The sequence below is a fragment of the Uranotaenia lowii genome, chromosome 3 (genome assembly GCF_029784155.1).
Source record: "Uranotaenia lowii strain MFRU-FL chromosome 3, ASM2978415v1, whole genome shotgun sequence".
NCBI lineage: Eukaryota > Metazoa > Arthropoda > Insecta > Diptera > Culicidae > Uranotaenia > Uranotaenia lowii.
The window spans coordinates 325569770-325584224 of NC_073693.1; the positions used below are offsets into that span (position 1 = coordinate 325569770).

General features: G+C 41.4%; 1 protein-coding gene across 3 annotated transcripts in view; it reads left to right on the top strand.

Moving 5' to 3' along the window:
- LOC129754284 (serpin B4) overlaps positions 1-7003 on the top strand; it is a 58248-nt gene extending 51245 nt beyond the window's left edge. For all 3 annotated transcript variants that reach the window (XM_055750248.1, XM_055750249.1, XM_055750247.1), the window contains exons 3-8: positions 570-866; positions 928-1619; positions 1683-1856; positions 1929-2060; positions 5518-5703; positions 5776-7003. In XM_055750248.1, coding sequence (XP_055606223.1) covers positions 570-866; positions 928-1619; positions 1683-1856; positions 1929-2060; positions 5518-5703; positions 5776-6096 — 1802 coding nt within the window. In that variant the 3' untranslated portion in view covers positions 6097-7003. The remainder of the gene's footprint in view (positions 1-569; positions 867-927; positions 1620-1682; positions 1857-1928; positions 2061-5517; positions 5704-5775) is intronic.
- Positions 7004-14455: the final 7452 nt, after the last annotated feature.

A 14455-nucleotide genomic window follows, 5' to 3' on the forward strand; every position in this document is an offset into this window, starting at 1 on the left:
TTTTGTCATTTTTGTCATTTTTGTCATTTTTGTCATTTTTGTCATTTTTGTCATTTTTGTCATTTTTGTCATTTTTGTCATTTTTGTCATTTTTGTCATTTTTGTCATTTTTGTCATTTTTGTCATTTTTGTCATTTTTGTCATTTTTGTCATTTTTGTCATTTTTGTCATTTTTGTCATTTTTGTCATTTTTGTCATTTTTGTCATTTTTGTAATTTTTGTCATTTTTGTCATTTTTGTCATTTTTGTCATTTTTGTCATTTTTGTCATTTTTGTCATTTTTGTCATTTTTGTCATTTTTGTCATTTTTGTCATTTTTGTCATTTTTGTCATTTTTGTCATTTTTGTCATTTTTGTCATTTTTGTCATTTTTGTCATTTTTGTCATTTTTGTCATTTTTGTCATTTTTGTCATTTTTGTCATTTTTGTCATTTTTCTCATTTTTGTCATTTTTGTCATTTTTGTCATTTTTGTCATTTTTGTCATTTTTGTCATTTTTGTCATTTTTGTCATTTTTGTCATTTTTGTTTTTCTTTTCTAACAAAGACTCTTCTCTTCATTATTTACAGTTCTGCTGCTAACGATATGGTTCATCTGTTCGGTTAGCGCCCTGCCACGAGACAAGGCCACCCAGAATGATGGGTCCGGCAAGCTACAAAAGTCGTCTCCGGGACGAAACATGGTCGGCCAATCTACCAACGTCATCACGGCCAGCATGCTCAAGGGCAGCATCGAGTCCGGTGCCAATCAGGTCTTTTCGCCGATTGGCTTCGCCTCGATTCTGGCCATGATCAGCGAAGGTGCCGCCGGCCAAACGCTGCAGGAGTTCTACGACGTGTTTGGTTTTCCCCAGGATCGGGATGCTGGTAAGATTGGTTTCTGTTTTTGAAGAGTTTGTGATGCAATGATATGACAATTTGTTTCCAGTTCGCGGTGCGTTCGAGGAATCGTTGAAGCGTTTGAACAAGCAGAATCCTAGCAAAGAGCCGCAGTTCAAGAGCTGGTTCTACATTTACAAGAACAACACCGTTAAGCCGGACTACCGAACGGTATTACTCGAGAACTACTACGTAGATGTGCGGGATATCGAACGGAATGACTACAACTTCGACGAACCGAAGACCTCTGTCGGACCAATCGAGCAGGGCGCTTCAGACGAACTTGAAGTGGTGGATTCGGAACATCCGACAACCATCGTAGAGCAACAACCGGAACCGACTGATGGGCCGAGCAACACCAACAGCAAGGACATCGTCGACTTCGAAACGCTCAAGATCAAAACTCTCGGAGTAAACTTGGACGCCAGCGTCTTGTCCGACGAAGGAATCGCTACCAAGTACGACGAGGTGGAAGATGAAGAAACGAATCCAAAATTCGATGAGAACATCGACGATAAGGAATACGTCGAGCCGACGAAGATCAAGGAGGAAATCGCCAAGAAAAAAGACGAACACACCAATGAAGTGTTGGAAGAGCCGGTTATCAAGATTGCCGAAGAACGAGTTGACCGGCTGGAAGTTGAAGAAATGCCTCAAAAGGTTGCCCTTTCGTTGAAGAAACTCGAGGAAGAGGAGCACGAAATCATGCATGCTGTTGAGAGCCAAGTTTCCAGGAGAAGGGTAATACTTACTGATTAAATATTTTCTAACATCCAAAGCTTATGACATTTTCCCTTTTAACAGTACAACGTGAGAAGGTCATTCTTGTCCGGGGATATCGCTTCGGCGCTTAGCGGCAATTCTCTGGTAGGAAGGAAAATCGATGCCAAAGAGGGAGATGTGGACAATCAGAAGGAATCCAAGATGCTGCTGTTCAACGGGCTGTACTATCGGGGAAGCTGGGCCAGTCCGTTCCAGGTGAGTAGCTAACTCTATCACGGTAGCAAAGAGAAGAGATCAGATTACAGCCGGTCGGTTTTGCTCTTTCAGATGAAATCCGAAGAGGGCTCGTTCCTAACTAACGGTCAGCGCAGACAGGTAATGACGATGCGGACGACCGGGCAATTCGATATCGGCTTTAGCCAGGAGCTGGACGCGAGGTTCATTCAGCTGCCATATAATGTGAGTACTATCGCCGTGAGAAATTGAATAGCAAATGCGTTTTAAGCCTTTCTAAAAATGTGTTAGAAATGTGGCTAAAAAGACAGGAATGCCAAGTAAAGTCTCTACTGATCGATTAAAATTATAGCGTTTTAGAACTCAAAATCCAGGGCAAAGTTGAATATAGGTTAAGCTTGCCAGATTGCCCGATTTAATCCGGGTTTGCCCAGATATTTAATGAAAAAAAATGGGATAGTCCGATCCGGCCCGGTTGCCAGGATTTCATTGAAAAAAGCCCATATTTTTCCCGGATTCATTCACAACATTTGCCAGATCAAACCAAAAAAACTTATTATGTAGTAAACATTTTTTAAATGCGGTCAAAACAAATTTAATGAAATGTTTTTTGGAAGCCTAAAATACGATTTAAAATCTGCTGATTAGATTCGATGAAAAAATTTTTTTCTTGATTTTTGTTGAATAATTCCTGGGTTATGACCAAATTTGCCTGGATATTTCCCGGATTTTTGGTCGACAATTTTGAAATTAAATGCCCGGATTTGGCCAGGTTTTTAGATAAAAATAACCCGGTTTGGTCCGTCTCGGATAGGTTCTGAAAAAAATCTGGCAACCTTAATATAGGTGTTAGAAAATTAAGAAAATTGCAAATTGATAAAAAGTTTAAAAAAACATCGTATTTGAAAATTCGTCAAAAATTTAATGATTTGCATTTTGAAAATTTCAAGTTGCGAAAATGCCTTATAATGTCAACTTTCCAATCCTTTTTTCACCACTTTTTACATTTTTTGAGGTCATGTTCTTAAAAAAAATTCAGCTTTCTTAGACACTTATTGAAATTTTTATAGCTTTCCTTAGCTTATATATTGTTTTCTCCGAAGTATGTTTTTCGGATTTTTGAATAACGTTATTATGTTTAGCTGAATTTTGTCTGGAAAGCACATTTGAGTTACGTTAAGAAATTAAAAACTCTAAATTTTGTAATAATCCGAAGAGAAACAAGACAGTTGCGGTTTTAAGCGAGTAGTGAAAATTAACACTCAAGGTCTCATTAGGGAGTTTTTTTGTCTGGGCTTTCAGGGTACATTCACAAAGGAAGTAATGATGCAATTTAAAGATTTCATGAACTTTTTTAGGGTTTCAGAAGATTTTTTTTTATTAAAATGCGCTTGAATAAAGACACAAGCCCCCAAACTTCCATGGAATGGATGGATTCTCGTGAAAATTTGCCTTTTGATGGCTATTTTATTATAAAATAACATTAATGTTACACAGACAAAAATATTCAAGAAAATTAGAACATCTATGTAGGTCTCGTAACCATAAAAAAGTTCAGAAATCAATAATTCATAATTCTTAAGTAAAAAAATCAAGACTTCATGACCTTATTTTCGAGGGATTTTAGGGCATTCAACGATAAAAGTCACTATAATGATAAAGTCTAATTGGCAGGTCAAGTAAAGTTTTTTTAAAACTTTTTTTCCGAATGATTATAATTTATTCTTTTGTTAATTGTACGAAACTACAAGTAATTTTGTTCAAGTCAAAGAAAATGTGAGAAATGTGAGGATTCCATCTAATCTAAGACATCGTTCAAAGATTTCAATTTTACAGTCAGATGGGGGTTGAGGAGTTTTGTGTCGAAAACATTTTTGCATTTTTTTTTTTTAATGCATTCATAACTTATAGTATAAATATAAAATGGTTCTATATAATTTTTCAGGTTTGAGTTATTTTATATCAAAAGTTGGTTATTTATTTTAAATCCTTACTAAGTTGCCAATTTTTTTATAAAGTTTTACAAAATAAACAAACAGAACCATTTTGCGCATCAATTCAGATTTATTTTCTACTCTTGAACACTCGTTTTAATATCAAGATTATAGTTTGAAAGTTTGTTGTTTTCATGAAATCAAAAAAAATATATTTCCCACTGAAGTTTTACTTTAAGATAAAGTTCTTTCACAAACAAAAATTTGTCATTAATAATTTATTTCATATTTAGAATCTTTCGAATATTTAAAAAAAATTGAAATCTAGATTTTTCAAACAAATAATACTTAAAAATTAATCCAAACTATATTCTCTTGCACGCTTCATAGTTGAATCATTTCTCAAACTGTTCTCTTAACCCGCTTGATTTTCAATTCAATAAATTGAGAGGACATATCGATTAGTTCGACAAGATATTCAAAAAGTCTTCTCGAGCCGATTTTTTTCCTCAAATTTCAAGTTGTCCTTTCGACTAGCTGTAAATTCCAATCTCATTTTAAGCTGCCCTCTAAACCTGTATCATTAATATAAAATTGAATATTCACTTGAAATTAAACCATATTAAAGCTGTCCTCACGATGCAAACTTTGAATCGTTATTAGCTGTTCCGCTTAGCTTTCAATTATTCTTTTCTTAAGCTGTCCTACCAACCCGCTTGATTACTAATTATTATTTTCTCAAGCTGTCACTCCAACCCGCTTGGTTTACAATTAGATAAAGTACATCAACTTTCCTCTTAACTCGCCTTCCTATTTCAAGCTATCCTCTCAACTCGCTTGAAATTTCTATCGATACGTTCAGGCTGTCCTTTCAACTCCCTTTCCAATTTCAAGCTGTCCTCTCAACTCACTTACCAATTTCAAGCTGTCTTCTCAACTCGCTCAAAATTACTATCAATATGCTTAGGCTGTCTTCTCAACTCGCCTGTCAATTTCAAGATGTCCTCTCAACTCGCTTGAAATTTCTCTCAACTAGCTTTCTATTGATGCTTTCAGGATGCCCTCTCAACTCGCTCAAAATTTCTATCGATACGCTTAGGCTGTCCTCTCAACTCGTCTGCCAAATTCAAGCATCAACTAGCTTTCTATTGATGCTTTCAGGATGTCCTCTCAATTCGCTCAAAATTTCTATTGATACGCTGTCTTCGCAACTCACTTGAAAACTCTATCGATACTTTTAGGCTGTCTTCTCAACTCACCTTTCAATTTCAAGCTGTCCTCTCAACTCCCTTGAAATTTCTATCAATACTTTCAGACTGTTCTCTAAACTCCCTTTTCAATGTCAAGATGTTCTCTCAACTCGCTTGAAATTTCTATTGGTGCTTTTAGGCTGTCCTTGAGCCCCATTTGAAATTTCTATCGATACTCTTAACTCGCCTGTCAATTTCAAGCTGTTCTCTCAACTTGCTTGAAGTTTCTAACGATACTTTCAGGCTGTTCTTTCAACTCGCTTTTCAATTTCATGTTGTCCTCTCAACTAGCTCAAAATTTCTATCGATATGTCCAGGCTGTCCTCTCAACCTGCTTAAAATTGTGAACATGATCAGTTTTTTGGACCTATCTATGAAATGTAAAAATGAATAAAATGTTTTCGAAATTTTATGATAACATTTTTCACATACATCGTTTGCCACCCTAAGGAACATTTTAAGAATATATAAATTTTCATTCTTCTGAACCACAAACAGAACTCTCGCTACTCGCTGCTGGTGATGGTGCCGAACAAACCGGACGGCCTCCGAGAGCTGATCAAGAACTTCAAGAGCAACAGCCTGAGCAGTGCTCAGCTGTCGCTGGCCCCGCAGGCGGTGGAGGTAACGATGCCCAAGTTCCAGATCGACACGACCAGCCGGGCGGAGAAAGCCCTAGCCAAGGTAGGGGATTTTCAAAATTCTTCAAAAAAAAAAATTTAATTAGAACTAAAAATGTTTTTTTTGGATTTTCAGCTGGGACTGATCACGATGTTTACGTCGAAGGCCGACCTGTCCGGAATCACCGAAGAGCAGAAGGTCCACGTCGACGAGCTGGTTCAGCACGTGTCGATTCGAGTCGACGAAGGATCCAGCAGTGAGACGGCCCTGTCTGCCTTCAACGCTGTCGAAGCTAAATCCGGCGATGTCGAGCTGGCCGAGACTACGGTGCAACCGATCGAGCCCAAGGAACAGTTCGTCGTCGATAGGCCGTTTGTGTTTTTCGTGCGGGACACCCTGGACGATGTGGTGATTGTGGCCGGGAAAATCACCGACATTCCGGAAACGATGCAGTGATCGCCTCCTTCCGGGAAGCATCTCCCAGCAGCCTAGGCTAGTGACAGCAAAGTATAAATTAACGTTTTAGTTAAGACCCTCCCTACGTCTTCCTTTAGGACTCATTTTTAGAAACCTTACCCAGACATTTGAAGTTGCATTCATCAGCATTTCAGGGTAGTCTTCGTTCCATTTTAGCGTCATTTTTATTTATCTTCCTTGCCATTGCAACGAAAAACAAATCAGCACAGCTTCACAGGAACCATACTTCGCACAACTTTCCACGTTAGTCAACTCTGAAAATCGAAGTTATTCAAATACATCGAATCATCATGACTAGAAGAAGGAATTTAAAACTTGAAGAAAATTTTATTCTGAAAAACATACATCGAATAATAATTAACCTGAAGACATCGAAAAATTTTCGTCTGAAATTAATAAAACAACATTAAAGGATTTCGCATCTTGTAGAGCTCTATCACAAGATGGCGATAATTTGCAATCGAAAATAAAACGTATGACGAAACGTATCGGTACAGTAAGAACCCACGATGGACAAACAACAACATTAGTCTAATTAATCTTTCCAAGATACGGGTAAACTATTTTGGAATTGAGTTAAATAAGAACGACACGCATAAAGGGTTCCCGATGTCATAAACACAAAAGTCGATAGGGATTTTCAGAGTTGCAACCACAATTCCACACAAATACACATCATGATCATTCTCGGTATTGATGAATGCAGTTTCGATTTATTTGTTTAGAAAAAAGTATCAGTACAAGTATGATAAAAATACTCTCGAATCTTAGAAAGCAAACAAAAACTAGCCAGCATCATTTTCGTCGCACCCAAATCTGCCACCATGGAGTAGTTGTAACGCATAGATTATACTATACGATATGAATAAATTATTTTAATCTGAAAGTGATGTTTTTTGTTCGTAAGTCTGACAAGTCCATTATGTTTAGGCATTACATGTTCTGGATTAGATTCCTCTCCTCATTGAAGATAGTTCATCTAAATCTAAACGCCTTATTCATAGGGGAACAATCGCTGCCCAATCAACTTCCCTTGAATTGATGTTTTATTAGAATTTATTGATTTGAACATTGATGATGACTAGTGCCGACCCTTTTGTTTATGAGTTGGTAACCCAGGTAGAAAACGGTGGATTACGGATTGCACTCCAAGGCACGGTGAGTCACCGTGCCTCCTCAGTTTGCCAGGCTGGGTCCATTAGGTCTTATAATCTACGTATATCTCGTACTTCCGAAACTCCACCTGGGCCCGACTTCTCCTCGTAATGACTTGAGGTTCCCGAACAAAAAAATTTTTTTGGCGACTTTTCAGTCAGCTAATGACTTAAGATCTGACCCCTCCTTGCAATGACTCGAGGTAAACGTAAACATACCTCTTCTCTGCATGACTTGATGCCCGATCACTCCTCTAACGACTCGAGATCTGACCTAGGACTGATCTACCCTTTTGCAACTTGAAACCCGACCCCTTATCATAAAGACTCGGGATTAAACACACAAGCCTCTTCTCTTGGAGAATCGAGGCCTGATTTTTCCTCTAACGATTTGAATTCCGACTTTTCACCACCAGGATTCGAGGTTCGACACTTCTTGCTTGTTGTGTTACGTGCGTAAGCAGCTTATCCTGGTCACAAGGCACGTACACCAGCTCGAATGGCTCACCCGGTGTCGAGAGTCACTCTACTTGGTGGTATTCCTCGCCAGTGGAAAAATTCTTTCTTAACGAGCTCCGCACTGCAAAACAGGTCTTATCCCCACAACTTCGATCGATGGGACCGCACTACTCGAATACTCTCCGAACATGGAGTTATCCTTCTCACGAACGTGGCGTCCCGAAGGTCTCAATTACGCAGAAGATCAAGTCTTATATTGGTAGCTTCTGACCGAGAGGTCAAACGCAAACTACTCGTTAGCTCCCCGCCGATGTAGTCTGTCTATTCCGATCGTTGCTTGTCTTCTGCTCTCCGTTTGGTTGGCAATCCTAGGAATATTGGCCCCGCGGCATCTTCTGTCCGTTACAAGTTTGGGAGTTTGACACCGACTCGAGAGGCTCGCTTGGCGTCGCGAGGCTCTCTAATCGTTGGTATTCCCTGAGAGTGGTTTACCGACCTTCCAAGGTCCGCTGCGAAGAAAGCGGCAGAAGGGCTAGTCTTATCTTTGAAGCATCAGTCATGGGATCAGACGCACACTACTTTGAACCTTGGACAAGTGAACAGCACGTGTTTTGGTGTTCCGTCTACCTATCACAAGTCGAGCAGAGTGGCGAAGCCACGTGTCCGAACCGGTAGTGGTACTTCATAAAGCATCCGTGACCATCCAGAAATTGCATTAAGCACAAGTCCCATTCACCTTATTTTCTCACAATCCAGCTTCTGACGTTTGGGATCAGACGATGACTCCTTCTATATCTCGCTGAGCTGTCGCAGAGCTGCTAACAGATGGACTTCGAGTCCTTGTTGTTCCAGATGTCTTAACAATAAACTTCTTCCTCTTAAAATACCGAGATGGGCTTGACGCCCCTCAGTATGCATGCCACTTTGGATGAGGTCCGGTGTCCACTGATAACTCGCAGGTTCATGAGCCTCTGTTCGCTGCTAAGTCTGTGCAGGTTTTCACTATCTTCCCAGGGCCGGCCTCCAGGCCGCCACTCCGCGCCACTAGATTGACGAAGTCAAGCTCAATATTATTCTCCGCCGGCTGATACGAATTGCCGAGGAGTTCGATAACTTCCGTGTGATTGCGTACGTAACCATTACCTCTCTCTCACATGCATTACTCGACGTGGCTCGTTTAACTGAGTCTGTCTTCGACCATCACTCCCACTTACTTAATTGCGCGTTTGGACACGATGTCGCATGGTCAAAATGCAACCGTACCTTTTTGGGGTGAGATCAGGTTGTGGATTGTGGATCCGCATCATCCCAGTTTTTTCGTGACCCAACCTTAGAAGTTCATCATACGTGATGTTCCACAGGAGCGGGTGAAGTATTGACCCCTGTGGTACACCCGTAGAGACATCTTGTCATATACTGTAATGCCGATATGCCGGGATCCTCATGCGGACGAGCGATGTAACAATTTCTGCCCAACTGACACTGTTACAGACATTCTTCAAGTCCAGAGTGACAACCGCTCAGAAATCCCTTTTTTCTTGATCAGCCTGGTCCTGTCCGCTATTTTAATGACCAGTATATAAATAAGAGAACTGTCAATTTCAGAATCGGAATAAACGGTACTATAATTAACAAATCCTGCGTAAAAACATACACATATTAGACATAAGTATTCAACGGTAACCAGAAAAGCAAAGACGAGAAAGATTTTCAAACAACAGCTGTCAAGTTGAAAAAGAAATATCTCGTACAGCTGTTCATTTCATTCTTGAAGAGCTGAGATCAACCAATTGATTACAAGTGCTAAAATTTCATACCATAATGGGAAATGTCATGAAGAAGTTCGCCGCGATCAAGGTTGGTAGTTTTGTCGACGTCTGCGTATTGTCCAACGTCTTGGGCCAAAACATAAGTTCTCTTCACCTGCTGTAACCAGCATATCCTTTACTGCTTGGTTTAGTGAGAATCGTTTGTTAAGATCCGCGTACTATGGCATGGAGGCGCCTCACTAAGTGAGAAAGAAAGACCACCTCGAAGTTTCCGAGGACATCACCACCCAACACTATCAGATCAACTGAACGGAATTTGGCAATAGATGGTGCTGTGAGTCATGAGAAGTCTGTCAACAAGGACACTAGGGCATGATGGGAGGAATTCATGGATGGATGGTGTGTGGCGCGGATGAGTAGATGTATGGTGATGTACCCATGATGTACATTCACTCCATGTGTATGGATTAAACGGATACTGCGTCATCCCACACAAGCGTGCAGCGAGTCAGTCAGTTAGTCGGTGAGCAAGCGAGCAAGCTGAGTAGTGCGTGCCGTTTCCGCGTTCAGTTAGCGATCCGGTGGCCCACTGGTTCTGCTTCCGAGCTTCGGAGCTCCGGACAGATCTGCACAGACTGCAATGTCTTTGACCTTTGTACGGGGTCAAATCCTTATACTTCTTCCGCTTCACTCGGATGGAAGAGCTTGATTAAACAATACGATCGTATGAATACCAACAGTTGAAGTTGAGTGAAACATATCGAGCATTCAGGTAGCAACCATTTAGACCCCGTACAGGCTAGCCAGTAATAGCTTTTGATATTCCACCTTGCACCACCTCCCTCTACATGACCCCAAGATTCGGTTCTAAAAACCGACCATCCATTGACATTGCCAGCGTTCGTCAACCCGTGTGGGCGACCTAGGTGGCACTGAGCCTTGAGCTGGTTCCGAATACGACCGCCTTAAAAAAAACGTGCGTCGATCAAGTGCACCTCAATTCTCCCTCGTGTGTCTAGAATTGCGACGTGACCAGTTTCGACACTTCGGAGTTCAGTACGAACCAGCCGTGCTAGTGCTTGAAGGCAAAAGCAGATTACGTTTCCACATGTGCCTAACCAGTTGACCTTCCGGAGACCGCTATTCCGAGGTCCTTACGTAACCACGTCAGGATTAAGCCTGGTTCTAGCTCGCATCGTTGGCTCTTTTACTGCATCGGCCTGCTATTTGTATCACAAGACCACAACAATCACATAAGGAGTTCCTACTCGGCTCAGTAGTCTGGGGAACCGTTGGTTACAATGCTGTCAGCTGAGGTTCTCGTCAACTGTGCGTATTTCAGCGGCTAGACTATGCTGCGCAGTGTACTACATCTGGCGAAAGATGTGTGAGGATACCAAAATTTGGCACGTGGTCAACCGGATCCTGACTGCCTTGCAGGGGAGTTGGAACCAGGACTAGCCCGCGACTGGTGTTTTTTTTATTAGTTGTTAACCCAGGTGGTAAATCCAATTTACGGATTGCATTCCAAGGCACGGCGAGCCACCGCGTCCCCCCAGTTTGCTACTCTGGGTCCATGGGTGCAATTGGACGACTCATGATACAATGCTAAGGAACACTGTACCCCCTACGCCATAAAGTCCACCTGGGGCCACTGACCTTTGTTCCCACCTCGAACTGTTTGACACACTTTGCTTCAATAGTGGGAGGTCATTTCGCGCTACTGCGCTCCAAGGCAATACTCGTTTCCGAATTCTCGATCAGCATACCTCATTCTAACAAAACTCGATGCGCAATCCCTCCTCTGACGAGTTAGGACCCAACATCTCATCGTGTGAATGAGGTCCCCACACAGCGCAACTACTAGCTTTGTGAATCCAGTCCAAGATCCAGAAACACAAAGCGAGTTGTCAACGACACTTTCTCTGTTCAAACACGCGAGTAGGGGGGGGTAAGCCTTCTAAGCCACGTGTAGGACTCAGACTTCTCCGAACTCTCAAGTAGTGTTGACTTAAGTCACCACTCAGCGCAACTACTCGATCTTCAAGTCGCGTGCATGACCACCCGAAGCGCAGATCGAGCTATAGAACGCCGTCATCAGGTCACACTCGCGGTTCAGGCGCATCAATTCCCGGAACGCGTGTCGAACCCTGACACCTCCGGCAAAATGTGCCTCTCAGACACTGACGTGATAACACGTACGTCGTTAGCGTGTGTAGGATGCTTCCACCTTTACCGTCGCGTAGTGTCCGAATAGAACCGTCGGGATCTGAGTCGTAAGCGTAAAAAGTCCGTACGTGTGCTGTGACAGGCGTGAGGCGGGGGGCTTTCGAGTAAAGTTTGTCTGATCCTAGTAGTAAAGCATACAAAGATAAGACTTTACCTTCTGCGTATTCCGAGCTGTTAGGTACGTCGTTAACTCTGTGTAGGATACCTCTACCGCCGCGGAGTATTCCAGTAGCTTCGGGGATAAGACTTGACCTTCTTTGCAGTCGTACTCTTAGAGAGAAGAGTATTCACGCCGCGGAATACTCTCGGATAGAGTGACTTCACATTGTCGGTGTAGGGTGTAGGATGACGTCTTCGCCAGGAATCATCCGAGTAGTTTCGTAAAGTCTGGACGTGTGCTGTGACAGGTGCGAGTCTAGGATAAGCTGCTCTTGATCGGCACACGGACGGGCAAAGAAGAGAGGGCCTCGAGCCAATTTAAATGGATCCAAGACCTCAAGTCTTTAGAGAAGAGGTCATTGGTCTCTGGCAGTGGTCTCGATCAAAGGCGAAGCGCACGATAGTGATGGGAACCAAGCGAGCCTCGAGCTACGAGTAAAGGCCGGACCTCAAGTCATCAGAGGAGAGGTACTTAATCTTGAATCGTAACAAGAAGCAGGGTATAAATATATGCTGGAGTTTTGACTTGAAACCAAGTAAGCCGATGAGCGCAGAGGCCCGGACTTGGTCTCCCATAACGGGTACAGCAATCGTTACAGTTCCGGATGGCTTGTGATATAGCTCAGTTGGCAAGTCTGTTGCCTCCTGAGCCGATGTCCGCGAGTTCGAGCCCAAGAGTAAACATCGAACACAGTTGTACCGGATAAGTTTTTCAATAACGATCCGCCAACTGTAACGTTGATAAAGTCGCGAATGCCATAAAGATGGTAAAACGACTATAATCGAAACAAAACAAAACAAAAAAAAAAAAAAAAAAAAAAAAAAAAAAAAAAAAAAAAAAAAAAAAAAAAAGTTACAGTTCCGGATGGGAATTACGGCCAGGCCCCAGGCCCCAGGTGGACTTTATGGCGTAGGGGTACAGTAGTGTCTTGAAATGAAATGAGTGAAAAGGATTTACCACCTGGGTGATGAAATAAAAGAAAAACTATGCCGCTATGAGCTCCGAGGCCTCCCTCTACTTTGATGCCCAACTGAATTCCAGTCAAGCTACAGTCTGCAAATCTCGTTTTCATCTCTTCGCATCCTCTGCCTAACCCATCTCCACTAACGTTCCCAAATCTCAATTTTTAGCGACTTTTAATGACACCGGCGATGTTACAACGGCGTAAGATACAGAAGATTTCTATTCTGAATTTGTGCGATGTCCTGAAAACTCGAAAGGGAATTCCTTCATAATTCAGGATCTAGGAAATGTTACGAGATTCCTATGGTTATCTTTCTATGTACCTCAGATATCCTTACTGTTTTTTAACGAATTTCGTTGAGCAACTTTCCTGTGGTTCAGGGGGTCAAACTCTTGAGCGGATAAAATGCAGCCTTCGTGTGTAGAACTGACATGGCGGAATGCAGAAAAACTAAAGCCAAAATATCCGGTCAGCTTTTTGAGTAGTATAACATCAGGCTTACTTTGTAAGTTGCCGTAAGACCCCAGCAAACATGAAATCGCATTAAAAATGATAACTCAAGTCATTAAAAACGTTATTGAAATCGTAATTCCAACTACCGCAAGTAAAAGATCGTAAAAATCGATACTCGAACTCGGAATAAATGGTTTAAATCGGATAAGATAAAAATTCCTCCATGTTTGCAGATTTTGAAGACGATTTCGTTCCATTTTTTCTCCCGCGTGGGACAAGTGAGAGAACAACTTTGATGTTCTCTCTGCGACCAGCAGTGCAACCAGATTGATAAAAACCAGATGGTGTATTTGCAAGAATTGCCCAATGACGGAAGCAGCAAATATTGTCGCTGGCAACGGTTCGCATGCGCTGAGAGAAAAAACTTGTACTCTCTTGCATTCTTACTATGTATGTATATTGCCTCCACTTTGGTAGGTAAATGCTGTTTTTTCAAGTTTCATACGATCATTTTGTAATGTTTATGAAACGTATAACAAAGTTGTTGAGAAATATACCTACAAAAATGTTTGCTGGGACAGGGAAAAGTTTACCCTATTTGAAAAAAAACTGTGGACCGAAATTCCGTTCGCATTTTGGTATAGTACAGTTTGATGAAATAAGATCAAGATAATTCATTCTAGATATTCCAGCAATGAATTTTCCGGCCCATACGGCCAACATTAGTCCTTCAAGCTTAACATGTCACCCAGTTTTGATTTGCTTCGGTTTGTCTTCGGGCCGAAGTTGATGTAATGATTTCTTTTAAATCTTTGAAACGCCATATCACAAGAGAGATGATAGAAAAAATCTGGCAAAAAATTCGAATTTAAAAGGCCAAAATCCTCCTCAATCATAGGACTTTAAAATCAAATGCTTACGTAAAAAACGTCAAAGTTGACTTAATCACTCTGTTCAGTTGACTGTAAAATTGTTTTGGGAAAAGTCAATGGTCAGACAACACTTGAATATCACAAGATTTCTAATACGTATATTGAATGTCTCGAAATCTTTGTTTTTATTTTCGAAAAAATATCTCTATACCATAAGAAAGCTCCATTCTGGGCATTAGATTAAATCCATAAACACAATTCCCATAATTTCCCATGGC